The 17,587-nt window shown below is 40.6% G+C and overlaps 1 protein-coding gene across 2 annotated transcripts; it reads left to right on the top strand.

Moving 5' to 3' along the window:
* The first annotated feature begins 1,009 nt into the window (after nucleotides 1–1,009).
* Nucleotides 1,010–15,876, top strand: LOC137257649 (protein unc-93 homolog A-like). 2 transcript variants are annotated; one of them, XR_010954600.1, is made up of 6 exons: nucleotides 1,171–1,253; nucleotides 8,200–10,075; nucleotides 10,505–10,640; nucleotides 11,464–11,700; nucleotides 14,096–14,227; nucleotides 14,506–15,876. XR_010954600.1 is itself a non-coding variant. In XM_067794990.1 (5 exons), exons 2-5 carry the CDS (start codon nucleotides 8,210–8,212, stop codon nucleotides 14,745–14,747), a joined length of 2,376 nt encoding a protein of 791 aa, XP_067651091.1. In that variant the 5' UTR covers nucleotides 1,010–1,253; nucleotides 8,200–8,209; the 3' UTR covers nucleotides 14,748–15,876. The 2 variants fall into 2 exon arrangements, 1 of the variants encoding a protein (XP_067651091.1); XM_067794990.1 differs by lacking the exon at nucleotides 11,464–11,700 and having other exon boundaries at nucleotides 1,010–1,253.
* Nucleotides 15,877–17,587: the final 1,711 nt, after the last annotated feature.

The following is a 17,587-nucleotide window of genomic DNA, read 5'->3' as shown; positions in this document are numbered from 1 at the left end:
CTATGCTTGTCGTAAGAGGCGACTAACGGGATCGGGTGGTCAGACTAGCTGACTTGGTTGACACATGTCATCGGTTCCCCATTGCGCAGATCGATGCTCATGTTGTTGATCACTGGATTGTCTGGTCCAGACTCGATTATTTACAGACCACCGCCATATAGCTGGAATATTGCTAAGTGCGACGTAAAACTAAACTCACTCACTCACTCACTCACTAATGCCTCTCCTGTTTAGTGAGTGAGTGAGTATGGTTTTACACCACTTTTAGCAATTTTCCACAAATAGCACAGCGGTGGACAAAAGGAAATGGCCTTCACACACTGTACTCCTGTGGGGAATCGAACCCGGGTTTCAGGCATGACGAGCGGACGCTTTTAACCATTAGGCTACCCCCCCCCTATCATGTTTGGATACAAGGAATCTTGATTGCGAGATATGCGTCACGATTAAACATCTCTGAAATCATTACTTGGTTCTTTGAGAAATAATTGTAACTTGTAACCGCCATTGATATCACGCTTCTTTTGGTTTGGTAAGTGCTAAAACATATGATCTTGCAGTACCGTCGGTGGTGATACAAGATTAAATAAAATAAAAAAAGAATATTTTTAAAACAAAAGAAAAAATGCATTGACCTAGCAAATTACAATGGGATTTATGGAGATCGTCAGCGAATCCAGTTTAAAACAGAACTCTTTCCTTTAGTGACACTGCGGTTTTCAAATTCAATTCGTACTCTTGAGTAAAAAAAATGCTGCCGTGTTCCGCTCGAACTCATTACACTCTACATCGTCCTTTCCCATGAATGTTTACACCCTGAATGAATACTTGCCCTAGGAATTTCTTAACCGAGCGAAAGGACGATGAATGCTGTAGCTTTTGGTCATGTGACTCTAGTGTGGGAAGATTAGAGGAACAGTTTATTTTCATCGAAGGGGTGTCTGGTTCTCCGACATCGTGTCGGTGTAAGAACAAAGCCTTTACAGGAATGACGAAAATGGCATTATTTGATTAAAGATCTGCACATACTGGAAGAAATACATCCTAGAGTTCCCCGAAGAGATGTTTTGCATGTGTCACGTCATCTGTTTCTATGTATTCTGACTTTTCCTCCACTTTGATGCGATCGGCCACCGGAGCCTTGTATAAAAGGAAGGATAGAATCGCCTTTCTGCGTTACCACAGACGCTGCGGCAGACTGTGAGGCATAGTCAACAATCCAAAGCTACTTCGTTCTTTCACTCCCCAACAAGGTAAGTTTAGTACAAACTCATATACAAGATATGAGTGATATATTCCAGTTATCTTCTTTTTCATGTTTAATTATACGCCATACTTCGCGTCTCGCATTTCTACTGCGCCGGCATCGTCTGCGTTCGATGTAGCAGACGATCGATTGCTCACCGCTCCTCGACCGGCAAGAACTGGACTGAACCAGATCCTCCGCCTTTTATTGTGTAAAATATGTTTGTTAATTGCTCTAATTATAATAAAAATACATGGTTTATTAAATCGTTGGTTGTGACGAGCTCTTTATGTATGTTGTCAGGCTGACAAGGAAAAACGAACGAAAGATTTATTTGTTGGGATTGGATAAGGATATGTATTAATATATGTTCAGTCATGAAAAAAATGAAAATGAACAGGTGCAAGGCTATGTTCTCGTTTTGCGTCGCAGTTTTACCGAAGGTGTTATCATAGTGACAGTGTGATAACTGGAAATGTCTTTGTGGGTCGACAGTATATAGTTAAATAGAATCCCTTCTCTGTACATCTTTTTACGTGTGTCATTACAGCCACCACATGTGCAAGTCACAGTGTCAATATTAAACTCATTTCGCAAACTAAACAATGGAAACAGCCATGAGATAACTGACTATATCATACATTGATCGCCTACGTACGTCCATTGAACCAGTTATGTGATTGAAACCTGACGCAGTTAGGCCTCTTTGTAGGTTGTATAACATTATTTAAACAAACCAGCAGGTTATGATATAAATGTTAAATGTCGAAATATATTTCACAGGTGTCGCATTGCTGACAAAGGTTTGAGACGCAGTTTGCCTTTTAACGATTGCAACCATCAGCTCGATCTAAATCAAACCGTGTGTTTCTGTCATGCGCGTTAAAATAAACAGTTGCAGAAATATTAAATGCTGGTTAGGTGAATAAGTACCATGGTCAAAGATCAGCTCAAGGATGATGAAAGCATGGCTGGAAGCCGCCATTTTGAATCGCTGCAATGAAAAATCCGTGATGTGAAAGTCTTCCTCCCCGGAAACATGTTCAACCTGGTGATAGAGAGGGGATCTGTTTCACTGGTGATTGTTTTTCAACCGATATGACCGACAAGAAGTTTCACGCGGGCATCAACCAGCATAGTAAGCCCTTATGAGCAGAGGGTGATTTTACGTTTATCGACAAATTTACACAATTCGGGAGATCTTTGCCCAACCCGTTCATACAGTGATAAGTCTACTTTCATACATGGTGATTGCTCCGAAACCGAATCCGAAACCCAAAAAACGTTTTGCGCATGTATCTATAGATTTAATATGCTTTGTGTTTGGTCGGGCTGCCACTCGCGAGGGATTTGCATCAGCAACATGGCGCCTTTTCTCTGGTCTTGCAAGACCACAATGGAACTGTTTTGTTGTTGTTGTTGTTTTTTCATATACATAAAGACTAACGCTTAGTCTTTCAATAAAATCACTCGTAACAAAAATTGTAACAAATAAACCCATTTTAGTTGAAATGGAGCCTCACTCAATGGACAATGAACCTGAAAAAATCTAGACTTGCTTCATGTAGGTTTTTAGCATTGAAGGGTGGACTGAGCAGTAGAGGAAGATAATGCAGTCACAGGGACTCTGTGAGACAGGCTAATACACACCGGCCACGCCTCATGTCATGAGAATACAACAATGTCGATAACGCTCAGGACGGAACTCTGGCAAACGCATAAGGGAACCATTCTGATCACCCAGTGCCCTGACAGTCTAGGCAGGTCAACAGCCAACAGGTCGATATGGTAGTTACCTGTATTCCAGCCAGAACGGCAGTCGGTTATTGCCCAAACAGAAACTGTTTCTGTTTAATCTCTGAACTGTAACACTGCCGACCGAAACATTACATAAATCGGACCTTGTCTTAGGCTTATGCCCTTCTGGCCGGCTGGTCACCAAACTGATCTGTATTAGTGCCTCAATGTGACCATATAGATTTTTACATTCCTCTTCGACTACAAGGCTTGTTTGCTGCTTGAAGCGCGAAATGTGTTTGTGTTATGAATATCAGGAGTTATGATATCATGGTTGTACATGGTCTGTCTCACAACCCTATTGTTTTCCCTGCAGTTTAGCCGTCCCAGCAGCGCTAAAGCCCTGAATGATGCAAGTCTAGATTTCTTCTTTTCAATTTAAATGGTTTTATTTGTAACAATCAAAATTACATATAATCAGAGACTATAAGCGTTAATCTAGTATGACGAGGTTAAAGGTCGTTGCTTAATACTGTGTGTGAATGAAAAACGTCTTGAATATCTGCCGAAATAAATTCCACAGGACTTAAACGCATACGCAAGGACTTGTTCACCACGGACAATGAAAGCACATCTTAGACCTCAAAAACTTTCTGTGTAAATATTCTTGATGTTGGGTGAAGCCATCAGGTGAATTCCGCAGTGATCATTTAAATAGAAACTGCAGTATGCCTGCAGACCTTATTACGAAAGAGGCAAGTGTAGTTTAAGCAAACAGTTAGAAATAACTCTAGGGTGATAAAATGGCAGGTGCTCGTCCCTTGATTTTGTTGTAACGGAAGAAACGTGGTTATGAAATCATTAAATTTTGTTAGAAAATGACCATTTAGAAAGAAACGTTTCAAAGAGACAAATCCAAGATACATGTATTTTCAAGATGACGTTTTATACCCAGCCTCATTTCACAATCGATGCGTCACTGTGAGGTTATGGCCAAGACAACATGTTTTGGTTGTGATTAGTTTTCTCTATAAAACATGACACTGATGGATGAGATCTCACCTTACAGATCATGTTCAACACGTTTATATTATTTCATAAAAGGCAATCTCATTATTCATGCATTACTGTAGCTATCAAGACATGACATAAACAGGATTTGTTGTTCTTTCAGTTACTGATCATTTATATTTCGGAATCGGTCCTCCTCTTCCCACCCAAGAACAACGCCCAACAGCGTGATTATGGCGCAGATGATACGGATAGTAATAAGGAAATTTTGCTTATGGGAAATCAAATAAAACCTTCGTCTTAAAAAATGGCAACCAAATGGGCACAATCCAATTACGTCAGCTAAAACAACATGGGATCAATACGTATCCTGTGACATATTGTAATGCCCTCAGTATTCTAGAAGCTCGATGACCTTCAAGCCGGGCGCCTAGTTGTTCAAGGGCGATCGAAGTTCAGTAAACCGCTGGTGTCATGGCCGCTCGTTTTGACCTGCCATTTTTTTGGTTTGTGTGTGTGCATGTGTGTGTGTTGGGGTTGGGGGGTGGGAGGGGCGGATATCATCGTTACTGAGAATGATTCTCAACAAAGACCGGTATTTTATAAGTGCGAAAGTGCTGATATGACTATATTCTTCATTCCAATACACGCCTGCCTTGAAACTATAAATGCATCATGATCGATACAGTCCCAGGTGAGCTTGTTTCCTTGGTGATTGTTCTGTTCAAATCGAAAGTGTGTTGTGGCCATGTATTATACACACTATCTCGCGATACCTTGCATTTAATGTTTGTATCGACCTGCAGGAATACAAGAGTGTTCCCGTGTGACGATAAAGCATCAAGTTAGTCGCTGGGTTTGTCATAAGCTACAAAATTGCTGGTACTGTAAAAGTGCAATATTCATTGACTCCTTAAACCGTCTTCAGGGTCTACTTAGGGCTCGCATCAGTAACCTTTACCCCCGTACCGTGGCTTGAGCAGTCGCATTGCGATCATTCCGCCATACATCCACTGTTTGAAGTCTGGTTCCAGAGTAATTCAACCTCGGTCGCTGATGGTGTTCAGGCTTTGACCGCTTATTGAAAGTCCTTCGTTGACTTGCACAGTACTGTGGAATCCTGCACAGGGATTTACAGTAATCCTGTGCTAAGACCCACGTACGTAACAGATCTCTCCTGGCACCAACGATACATCATCGAAGTCACTTTCTGGTAATCACACATTTTGCTAGTTGTCACTTACACACTTGTAGCTAGGCACGACTTGCTTCCGTCTATTAATCAAATCATTTATAACTCTGGATGTATATGGTTGTTAAAAGACCTGACTATAAATGTTTGGGATTTTTGTGAAGTATGAAATCATACTAAGAAAGGTGAAATTATGTTCGACATGTGTTTAAGATTACGACACTTATTTAGCAACGTCGGTGAAGGTTGTTTATGTAAACATGCCCACACGAAAAGTCTGGAAGCATGTAGGTATTATCAGCTTTAGTCACTGAGGTGATATTGCGCAGCCCCGTAATGCCGTACGCAAGGCAGAGAAACAACAAGTACTGTCCGGTAACACGTGCCAGTTGATAATTAAGATAGAGACTGATCATGCAAGTGGTTCAGTGCATGGGCAGGACTGAATCTGCGAAGCCGACTAAGATGAGGACTATTTTTGTACGTGAGTGTTTTGTGCTTTTGTTTTGTGTAGTTGGGTTTGTTTTGTTTTTTTTGTTTTTTTTGGGGGGGGTTGTTTTATTTTATTTATTTTTTTTTGTATTTTGGGGGTTTGTTTTTTTGTTTGTTTGGGGTTTGTTTTTTGTTTTGTTTTGTTTGTTTGTTTGTTTGTTGTTGTTGTTTTTTTTGGGGGGGGTGTCTTTTGGTTTTTTGTTTGTTTGGTGTGTGTGTGTCGCCAAGTCGGCGATTGTTAGTTTGCTATTATGTCGGACATCTGTACACCAGTATCCATACACAGAGGTATATTGAAAATCTGATTTTGCGGCCCACGTTAACGCAGTACGTATTTCATGGGGGACCTCGATCACATAGACACAGCATAGATCGATACAATAATCTGGCGATGTTGTTCATTACACAGACATGTTAAGCGCTGCGACAATACCTGCTCTGATATGGCCATGTGTGGAGGACGAGATAGATATTGATTTCGGTAGCTGTTAATCAACAGCTGTCACCATGACACCAGAGGACCTAATGTCGCTGTATCAAACACAGATGTATACATCATATATACCACATCAGGTAGACTTGCACACGTATACAAATAAATAATAAAAGTTTCAATAATAATTTCTAAAAAAAAATGATAAACAAAAGACTAGGCTCTTTTAGTGTACTGTCCGCTTATTGACTTGTTTCTTCGAAGGATAGAATTACACATCAGGTTCCGATAGACTAACGTTAATTGTCTAAATATATATACCTTTAATGGTAGCAGTTAAGTTGGTTCAAACTGAGCCTCAGTAAGAAAGGGATTTAGAACAAAAGAGAATCTACCCTTTCTTCATTTAAGGCGTTAGCGTTGGGGTAGTCAAAAGAAAAGATCATGTGGTTCTCGGGCTGGGAGACTGATACTGGTCTATTCGACTTTGCTCTTTTCGATTTCTTCTCCTTGATACAGTACAATGCCTGTGAAAATCCATGAACTCATGCTAGATAAATATAACTATGAGTCACTGCCTCCGCCTAAACGCATATGAGACATTTGTTTCCTTGTTTCACAGTGGCATGTGTTGCATCAGATATTCCAAGACAGTGTAAATGTTGGACCATTAACTCACTATTTTGAACAGGATATAAACTATTAATGCACAACTAAAAGAAAGTAGCTCAAGTTATATAAAAACTGCAGCGGGAGGTGTTTAGGGGATCGGGAGAGGGGGTGGGGCTGGGTGTTGTGTTTGCGGAGTTTTTTTCTTGTTTGTGGTACGGATTTTTTTGTTTCTTTTGTTTTGAGAATATTTTCTGATCTTATATACAAAATGCTAGTCATCCTGTCACCATCAGACATATGGGCTAACACAATAACGACGACATACGTTGGAACTTTTCTCGTAGTATTTTACCTTACTGTTATGAAAACGGTTATTACTTCAAGCATGCGTTAATGTTAACTTAGGGTAGAGGATCGTTCACAACTGAACGACCACAATGCAGTTTAAGTTTGAGGCTGACGTCCCCACGAACAAAGAAACGAATGTTGTGCAGGGCGCGGTGGATCAGTTTCCTGTGTTCTGATTGGCTGGTTATTTTAACACGACCTTCTCCTGTCCACGTGTCTTGTATTTATAATGGGTAACCGGATGTAGGTCAGGTCGCGGTGCAGCTGATCGTGAGGTCAGTGGTTTGTGGCAGCTGGGGAAATAGTTTGGGCGAGAATCACAAGACTGAATATCCACGTACCTTTGTACGCAGATTGTGGAAGACACTCGAATATTCTGTGTCAAGACGCGTGCGCGGGTGAAAGAGCTCCGACCACCCTGTTAAACACAATAATGAACCTACAGAAAATTAGTTTGATTGTCGAAGGGTTCTCTGATTAAAGTAAGAGAGGGCAGAAACTACATGTACATGATAACTACAAGCACCATATTTGTATGCGTACTTTCAAAGGTATCGAACCACCGACTTTCCGTTCTCTCGACTAACTCTGTATCCACGGCACTACAGAAACGGCCCAGCTGCGCCTTCTAGATATCAAACGCGATATTGATCTGGTCCTACGAAAGGACATGTAAGAGATCAATTGTGATAGTCTCGTTATTAAACCGTGATAAAAGACGGGTTCGATTCCCCTTATGGGTATAATGTATGAATCCCATTTTTAGTGTCTTTGGTCCTCACCCCACCCACCGTAAAGCCGACAATACTCCCTCATATAACAAGCGCCGTATTGTACGTCAGTAGTATAAAGGCCTTACGTCTCTTGTGATCTTATTTGCTTCCACAAAGATTGCAAGCCAAGGCACCTTGAGTTCAAGCTTCCACTTTGTCATACAGTAGACACGAGGCACAATAATGCTATGCTCTACGTTTCCTATCCAATTTAAAATATGTTATAAATACATAAACTTTATATAATATTAAACCCGTCTGTAGGGTAAATTGTAACCGTGATTAGAAAACAGATGAAGTTTACAACATCGAGTGTTATGTAATATATTCCTAAAGACTTTTTTCTTTGTTTCAGATTTTTCAGTATGGTTGCTGAACAGCCCTGCGAAGTTCACTCCCAGTCTTCACATCCTGGTATCGGTCTCCTTGACAACGGGAAATTACTGGAAGACCCACCACCCGATGCTGGAAATGTAAGTCAACCTTTGCTCGAAACACGCATGGATGTGGATAACTACCCCGTGGCAGGCATTCCTTGTGACCAATTGACCATGTACACTACTACTACCCAAGAGACAGTCCCAATCTCCACCACGGACAATGACTACCCAATAGTGTCTATAGCCTGCTTAACAGGAAACAACAACGGATGCGAAGATTCCGTGTTCACTGAAGACCGAATTTGTGATTATAATTCAGGGAACAACTACCTACAATCCACTGGTGATCTTCGATCAGACTCTGTGTCGTCCTGTAGCGATACGTACAGTAATAGTGATTACACGGACTCATTGTGTAGTACCGACAGTGCAAAATTCCTAATACCAGCAAAACACAAGGTGAAAGACGCCACTGAACATGATTCCCCCGCCAATGAACTGTCGACATCAGACCAGAGAGGGTCACTGTTAAACGTCTCAACGATCTCAGAAAGCGAAGCTGTGATAGATATCCCTGACTGTTTCGAGAACAAAAATTACATAAACTCTGTAACGTCTGATGTCTCCTGTAGCCAGTTATTGCTGAACAGAACTGAAAGTATGTGGAGCTTTGCAAAAGAAGTTGATGCACCTATCATAGGCCGTATTGAACATCCCGGCTACTTCTCGTCCCAGCGAGAACTGTCCAGTACTAGTAATCTCAGCTTTGCCTGTCAAAAGGCTCTTAAGTACCTTCAGGACGAGAGGGTAGCTAGCTCTCTCCTTCTGCCAGGAAGTTACAGAGACGTGTCGAAGTTACCTCCAGATGATGAAAAGGATCCCGACGACGTCGACCACAACATCGTTCCCAGCGGGCGCCACACACGCAATCTCCTCGCGCTCAGCATCTGTAACACTATGGTGTTCATCGCGTGCGGTTCCCTCAGAAACCTACAGAGTAGCATAAACCATGAAGGTGGCGTTGGCATCACGTCTCTTGCTGTCAGCTGCTTAGGTTTTATGCTCGGAAGCATCTTCAGCCCGTTCATTGTGCAGAACTTTGATCCCTACAAGTCTCTTCTAGCGTCTCTCTTCCCACACGTCCTGTTCATTGCTGCTAACTTCTATCCAGTCATGTGGCTGATGGGTCCCATTTCTTTCATGCAGGGTATAAGCACTGCCGTCATGTGGAATGCCATGAGCACTTACGTCACATTCCTGGCCAAAGGCTACTCGGAGAAAAGGAAGCAGGATTACGAGAGTGTTCTGAATCGTTTCTTTGGCATCTTCTGTCTGCTGTACCAAATCTACATGGTCTTCGGCAACCTCATCGCATCTCTTGTTCTCACGTACGCCAACCCAGTGGACGTTTCCAATGTGACAACATCAAACGAAAGCGAAATCATTCCTGACCAGAATCTCTCAGATTTTATGTATTCCATATCCAATAACCTTTTGGTGAACTCCTCATCGTTGGGTGATATTGAATCTTCCTCCAACATGTCAATATGCGGGTCTAACTACTGCCACCATTACACCATCAGCAACTCTGGAACTATGGTTAGCGACTTTGCCAAGTACCTTTTGTTCGGTATCTACCTTGGTTGCATGCTTTTAGCCCTCCTGTTCGTCCTTTTCCTCCTGGAGCCCCTAAACAGCCGTCTGTTCTCCTCTGTCATGACGTGCGGCATGGTTAAAACACAGATGGTCTCCCTTGGAAAGTTCATCGTGAACCGGAAGTTCGTTCTGCTCTGTCCGCTCCTGCTCTTCGGCGCCATGGAACAAGGATTCGCTACTGCTGAGATTACAAAGGTGCGTAATGATATAATGCTGCATTAATTAATACAATTCGTAGTCATCATTGCACAGTTTTATTACCAATAGCAGAAACAAAAATTTTGATCAAAAATCACATTTTTTATTAAAAAAGGGTAACATTTTATCTCTGTCAAATTACCGGGTACAGTAAGCATTGTTTCACATAGCCAAGACTCCAGAATTATACAATCGTCAGTGAATGAAGAATACCTGTCCCTTGTTTCTGATGCCTTTCCCAACGAGCAATCAGATCTATCTGAGGCTCTGATAGGTCACAGGGCCCGTATTTATTCTTACATAATGAGTCCTTTGTTTTATGATAATGATCAGTCCTTTGTCAAATCCCTATGGAACTAGGATAACGAGTAAGGCTTTTCTTAATGGACCTGAAGGACCCATGTTAAACTGTATTATTTATTCCAGGCCTTCGTGACGTGTCCTATCGGTGTACACATGGTCGGCTATATGATGATCTGCATGGGCGTGTCTGCAAGTGTCAGCGCTTACCTGAGTGGATGGCTGTGCAAATACATCGGAAGAGTTGTGCTGATAGCTATAGGTTTGTTTCCTCCACTGATGCTACCGTTGGCAACAAATATATGTAGTTTTTGTTATGTTAAAAGTAGATGTTTATACACATATATGTCATCCTAAATACTCTCAATACGTATCAGTAATCAGTGCGTATTGTATTATACCTTTCTGAAAGTAATCACTTTAACGAGAATGATATAGTTTACGCTTTATATACCAATACTATTTATTACTTACATCCCTATAATTAGACCTATATATGTAGGGATTATATGAATCATTATCATGGCTGTCAGTATAAATGTAGAATAAATATATCTTAATTATAAGCTTTTATTCCCGTCTGTTGTTGCTAGAGAGGAGGAATCCTGTAGGGAACCACTGAAACCTGTCCAGATTTTGACCTGGAATAACAACGGACAGGTTCTAAATTATATTACCCAAAATGTCGTTTTTGTATTTATTCCATTGCGTGTGATTTGTTTTAAGCTGAAACCTATGTTATTTATTCTTAACCTCCATGAACATTTTGCTCGTGAATCTCCTTTTCGCGATGACTATAAAAATAAACAAATCTGGGAAGATGATACCATCTCCACAAATCTAGACAATAAGACTTGTATCACTATTCTATCGGTAATTATAAGATAATATACCCATTGTTGGTGTAACTGTTCCTCCCTCTCTGCATCACAGTTATAACAGCCTTGCTGAACCTTGTCGGTGATGATTCTTAATGGCCGCCAACATGGCCGAACATCACCAGATTGAGTCCACTTGCTCGGGCTGGCGGACTCGCGATCTATATTTCCTTTTTCTGAACTTCCATTTGCCTGATTCTATTTCAGTACCATGAGTTTTAACTGTGGTTTTACACCACAAGTGGCAGACCAAAGAAGCCACCATAGTAAGAATGCAGTCTCCCAAGACTTCGACTAGCCAGCTTGGCAAATAGTCAGTTCCATCCAGCATTGTTGATCTGATATGACGTTATAGAAAGCTACCCATACGATGAAAATGCTGACCAATGACCATAGACGTCTTTCTGAGGGGATGGTGTTCCGATGTAACGATGTTGGTGATTGGTAAGTAATGGGCATGCGCAGACATGCCGAGGAGAAGAGACGGTAAGGTGCCAGGTATTCACGTGCTTGCTTTTGAAGTGTGTTCTGAAAGGTCACCCGGATCGCACATCCCAATGTTTCTGTGGATTTGGGCGAAGAGGCAATACATTGTGTTAGTTTGACTAGGTTTGTCATTCCCCAATTTCTGGGAATGTAGATGCATCCTTTTGGCGAGTATCAAAATTCAAGCAATGGAGGAATAACAAGTTCTGCTTTTCTACCCGAAATCAGTCTCGGCATGCGCATGGTCGTATCCTTCCACAGTACTTCCTGCATCGAACCACCCTCACGCCTCTGCTAGGCAACAGAAGATTCATCAAAATTATTTTCCTGTTCTAAACTGAAATTGTATCAAATTCCAAAATGATAATATTTTGTAAGAATATGTCAGTATTATTTTCCGGAATATCAAGTACAAGTTTTGCAACGTTCCTCTTTGATTAATGTGAACCTGACAGATTTAATCGTCGTTATTTGGGGAACTGAATCTTCTGCCGCTTGGTCCGATGCGTTGCGTGTACTACGCTCCCCGTCACTTACGATCTGCCTAAAATACTATAGTCCATTTCAGCAACTTGTAGATGTTCTCTGAAGCAGTGTGTGGTTGAAACGTAATTTGTAGACCAGTTCAAGTAATAAATGCCATATTTACCGTTCCCGTTTTTCGTTTTTGAAACTGTATAAAATTAATTAATTCAACAGTCATTTATTAAGTAAAATTATAAGTATTAATATATAGTCTACAACTTCCTGAAATTGACTATAGATATAGGCAAGGCCATGAGAACAATATGTATGTTCACATACTTGATGATTCTTGCAAACTGGAAACCTGAAGTTGTGTTGTTGATAAAACAACGAATTCTGACAATATCAATCAACTTGGATGTAACTAGTACTGAAGTTAGACATGCATATATCGTTTATTTGTAAACAAAGGCACAGTTAATGTACAGTGACATAATCGATGTCACCCGTGGCCATGTGAGGTAAGTATTTAAATAATGTATTAATGAAGTAGCAAAACTCATTTAAAAACTCATTTCACCCCAACCTAACTGCATTTTGGCCATCTAACCCCTATCGCTTTAGGATTTTCAGTCTGCAAGAATGTGTATTTTGCCATCCTCATGAGATGCATAATGCAATAGCGAGAGATTTTCAGAGACATTTATAATTGTTTCCTGGTAACAACGCTTCCAAATTTTGAAAAATCAATGGCAATGTACATCTCATGAATATTTGGTGCCAAAGATAATAATTTGTAAATAATTTGGGAATTTTGATACCACTCTCGATTCATATTGTCGAATTTATGTAAATGATGGCTCTGGGAATTTAATATATTATTAAAATCGAGTCTTTTGCACCAAATAAATGCATATTTCAGAGAAAAGAAACACAGTCTTGGTATCTCTCTTCAAATATTTTAAACCAATTTCGGACAGTTTTGTCCCAGTTTTGCTTTACATATTAATTCCTTCACTTTGACTTCCCTTTTTATGAAAACGTAATAACTCGTATCAAAAGGTTCACTCCACCCCCAATACTAAACTTGTCTTAAACCAAAACTGTGTTTATGGTATCACATGACACTCTCATGTGATAAAGGTAAGCGAAGCTGATACAGCAATGTCGAACTCTCTCTCTTCAGTGTTTTGTGAAGAAGAGTACGTTCAAAACAACATTGCAAACGTTTGAATATCTTTGTTTTGTAAATATTAGGATCAAACTCATAACTGATGCGATTCTAATAAATGCAAATGGAGAGAATTCAGAGAAGGAATATTTGAGTTTGTCTTGTAATGACATGCACAACATTTTGTGATTGGTTTCTATCAAAATTTAACATAATTTTCATGTTTTCTGTTGTAAATATGATTTTTCACTCGCGGACTCATTCGTAAATCGAATTTTTTTCACTCAGTGCTATCCATACACAACACTTATATTTAGGAAACCAAAGAAAACCAAAAACAAAAATATGTGCACCTTATCGAAAACGGAAGTCTCGTGGAAGTATATTTTCAAGACATTTAGAACGCCCAAACTCAGACACTTACATTTGCTTCATAACTGTTGTCACGGCAACAGAATATCACTTAAGTCGACCATGCTCTTCAAGTTCGTCTTTGGTAGGCTTTTGCCGATGCCCGAAAGAAAAGCGGGATAACTCCATTGCACATAGGTTCCGTGGTTGCATACCACTAGTAAGATTAGCGTAGTCTGACAGTGGGTTTTTTGCCTGCGAAAATCTCCCGCCTCTTTCCCCATGTCTACATTGGAATAAGGGATGTGTGAGGGGTTGGCTTCATCTTTGAACCGCGTCATTCAATTATAAATCTTCGCTTTTCAGCTGTGGTCTTTAACCTCGCTCTTCTGACCTTCATGTCACTGTGGTCGCCGACACCAGACTCCCTCGTCATGCTTTTTGTCCTGTTTGGCTTTTGGGGCTTCGCAGATGGCATCTGGTTGGCACAGAGCCAGAGTAAGTTAAAATATTGTATAACAGTTGTTATCAACCACCTTCTGCAGTCTGGATTCACGGCCGAACAGACTCCCAGTTTCCTATGCTTATCGTCAAAGCGGAATTGGGCTCTTAGAATTTCACATTGAAATAACTGGTCCTTACGCAGTCTGTAAGCCGCTGGGTAATTTGGGGACATCTGGTTCAGTGAGGGTTATGAATGTTTTGAATTGTAATCTAAACACCTTTCTATAGTACAGAAAGCAACATCTACAATCTTACATTTCGTTTCATTTTAGGTCTGATGGGTGTGTTGTTTCCTGACGAATTCGAGAACGCCTTCACGGGTCTACGAATCATGCAGGGTCTGGGGTCAACCCTCACCTTCGCCTACGCTCAAAGTTTCTGTATGGCCAGCAAGATCTACATAATGGGCTGCGTCTGCATCATTGGCATGGCGTGTTACATGCTGTCCGAGCACCTGCTCAAGAAAGAGCAGCGACGGGCCAAAACTGTGATCATTGTCTCTGAGGTTGTGTGATCGTGGCTGAACCAAGTGTGTGAACCGTCGTAACCACTCGTATCATTCGGACATTGCCGAAAGGTTACGGAAACTGACGAAAGTGTAACGAGCGATTTGTATAAGTGAAACCGAGAAAGGTCAAGGACGAATTGTGACGAATGATGTGTATAAATGACAGAGGTAGATGTCCGCAAAGGACTGAAAGATGTAGACTGGATATATGCTAATGAATGGTTCGTGATAAGAATGTTAAATTAATGAGGAATGACTGACCGCTGAAAGGTCAAAGGTGTAAATGAATATTCATGTAACTGTTGCTGTGTTGCAAACATGACAGATGTGCTTGAAGAACTGTATTTACATTTACAGTACATGGGAATCTCAGTGCATCGCAGTGTATATCATGGCACGTAATCGCTAAAATCGCATTTACATATTAACATGGCTAGTGACAGGGTGCAACTTTCAACTTTTCATTTGTTGATATTTTATCAACATGACATGCTGAACAATGGTTTTGCTTTTGACATGGGTCCAACGCATGATGTTGTCAACACTAAGTGTTGACAGGTACCCAAGTGCTACTTCTTGTTGACAAATACACAATACTCGTTGTTTACATTCTCTTCATATTTTTTGCCAATTTCACCATGGGCAAATTTATATCAGCTTTTAAAAAGTGTGTTATTTGTTTTATCCAACGGATAAGTTTCCAAATACTGCTAATATCAAACTTTATAATCCACGATTCCTTTCAAAATGTATTTGTTGAAACTATTTTCATGTTTTTTCGGTTAGAATTTGTAGGCGTATACTAAAATCTTTTGGATTTTTTAAATGTTTTTAATGAATGTCTTCATTTTCAATTTTCTGTTCACCGAAACTTTTAGTTTGTCATTATATACCTCGATTATCGTCTTGTGCACTGATAGGCACATGTGTGTTGCTAATATTTAGCTTCTGTCCATGTACATAAGAATAATGCTATTCATATTAAGCTAGGCGAGTGAGCCAAGCAGTGCCAAAATGTGGATATGTTTTACTCCCCATCGTTCAATTACCTCATCATCTTCATATACCTCGGGATCGAGGCATCGTTACAAGTATTCACTTGAACATGTTCATGAATAAATATTTATATATATAATATATGATGTTTGTCTTGCATGTGATTTTTATAGGTATTTTCTTTCCAGAAAGACTTTAGTGGAGGAATAACTGGGGAATTTATCCCTTTCCCCGACTCGGTTGTGGAGGGGGGAAACCCGTTAAGGAGGGGTACCCGTTAGGGTCCCGACTCGGTTGTGGAGGGGTACCCGTTAGGGTCCCGACTCGGTTGTGGAAGGGTACCCGTTAGGGTCCCGACTCGGTTGTGGAGGGGTACCCGTTAGGGTCCCGACTCGGTTGTGGAGGGGTACCCGTTAGGGTTTATTTCCGGATAAACATCCCTTCATGTCGTGTGCCAAATCGCCAGTATTCTGTATATTTTTGTTGTGCACGTTTTTATGACAACATATATAACTTGTCACTGTAAAACTCCTTAACTTTTCTATATATCTTAATGCATGTCGAGAGGGGAACCCGTGCCAGTGTTTGTTGCAGGAAACGCACCACCAGTGTTCGGTGATTTGGTAAAGTGTGTGATATAACTGGATCAAAGCTCAGTGCTACATGGTTTCTGAACGAACAAACATTTAAAATGCAGGCACATTACTGGCGTTGTCGTCTCGTATTTTGTTTGATTGATATAGTGTTTTATATGACGGTACTATGGACCAGACAATCCAGTGATCAACATGATAATGAAAAGAGGCAGAAGTGACTTCACTGAGTTTCGACACAACCGCGAAGGGATAAATAAGTTAGGATTTCCATTGGACCAAGAAGGCAGGTCCTTCACATCAAAGTTCACAAAACGGTATATTTTTAAACTTCATATATTCATCCTCTTTATTCCAGCAGTTTCACAATAAGTCGTTTATTCCATTCTTAATCGGATTCAATATTTCGCTTTATTCCAGTCAAATACCAAACTCTTTGTGTAGTGAGGATGCGATTCTGTACAATAGCAGCGCGTCTAAAAGCTGTGTTGACATAACGGCAAGATGAAAACATGACTTTAGTTTACAGCTGTGTCGTCATTCAGCTGGGATACGAGTATCTACACGCCGATATATCATATAACGAAAGGTAGGGTGGTATGGTAGCGTAGTGGTTAAAGTGTTCGCTCGTCACGTCGAAGACCCGGGTTCGAATCCCAAATGGGTTCAGTCCGTGAAACCTGTGGATTCCCACTGTGATATTGGAATATTGCTAAAAAGCAGCGTTAAGTACGCTCGCCCACGCACTGCCTCACTCACTTATGAATTTAAAAACAAATACATCATTTTAGTAGCGAAATCTCAAAGCTATCGAACGGTAGATATTATCTTCACTGCAATCCGTGTTTCTTGCGTATTATTAACATCAAATATCAGAAAAATGAGCATCTCACCAATGTACGTTTTAGCATATATATATTGGGATGCCTTAAGCAACCTAGCAACCTTATTTCACCCTTGAGTCATGTGATAAGTTAAACGCACATGCCAACACTCAGTGTTTGGATCTTTTCCTCGTCTCTATTTGTGCAAATGTGTTTTAGTCAAAAGTCAGTTACAGCAGGTAATTAATCAATCAATCAGTCATCAATTTGAGAAACCAACAAACACAAGTTAGGAGGAAATTTGGTTGTTAACCAAGTGCACAAATGTCCATCTTTGGTTTCTGTGTTGAATACCCATGAAGATCAGGGTTAGAATTGATCTTCAGTAACCTGTGCTTATCGTAAGAAGAACGTCACCTTGGTCCTGACTCGA

This window comes from Haliotis asinina, chromosome 12 (assembly GCF_037392515.1).
Source record: "Haliotis asinina isolate JCU_RB_2024 chromosome 12, JCU_Hal_asi_v2, whole genome shotgun sequence".
Taxonomy (NCBI): Eukaryota; Metazoa; Mollusca; class Gastropoda; order Lepetellida; family Haliotidae; genus Haliotis; species Haliotis asinina.
Note: the sequence above shows the minus strand (reverse complement) of the source record. Positions and strands in the feature narration are given on the sequence as shown.

Excerpts from the sequence above, each read along its gene's own strand:
- LOC137257649 (XM_067794990.1), top strand. The coding sequence starts at position 8,210 with ATGGTTGCTGAACAGCCCTGCGAAGTTCACTCCCAGTCTTCACATCCT. Across the intron at positions 10,641-14,095 it reads AGTTGTGCTGATAGCTATAG|CTGTGGTCTTTAACCTCGCT; the intron begins GTTTGTTTCCTC and ends TTCGCTTTTCAG. Across the intron at positions 14,228-14,505 it reads CTGGTTGGCACAGAGCCAGA|GTCTGATGGGTGTGTTGTTT; the intron begins GTAAGTTAAAAT and ends GTTTCATTTTAG.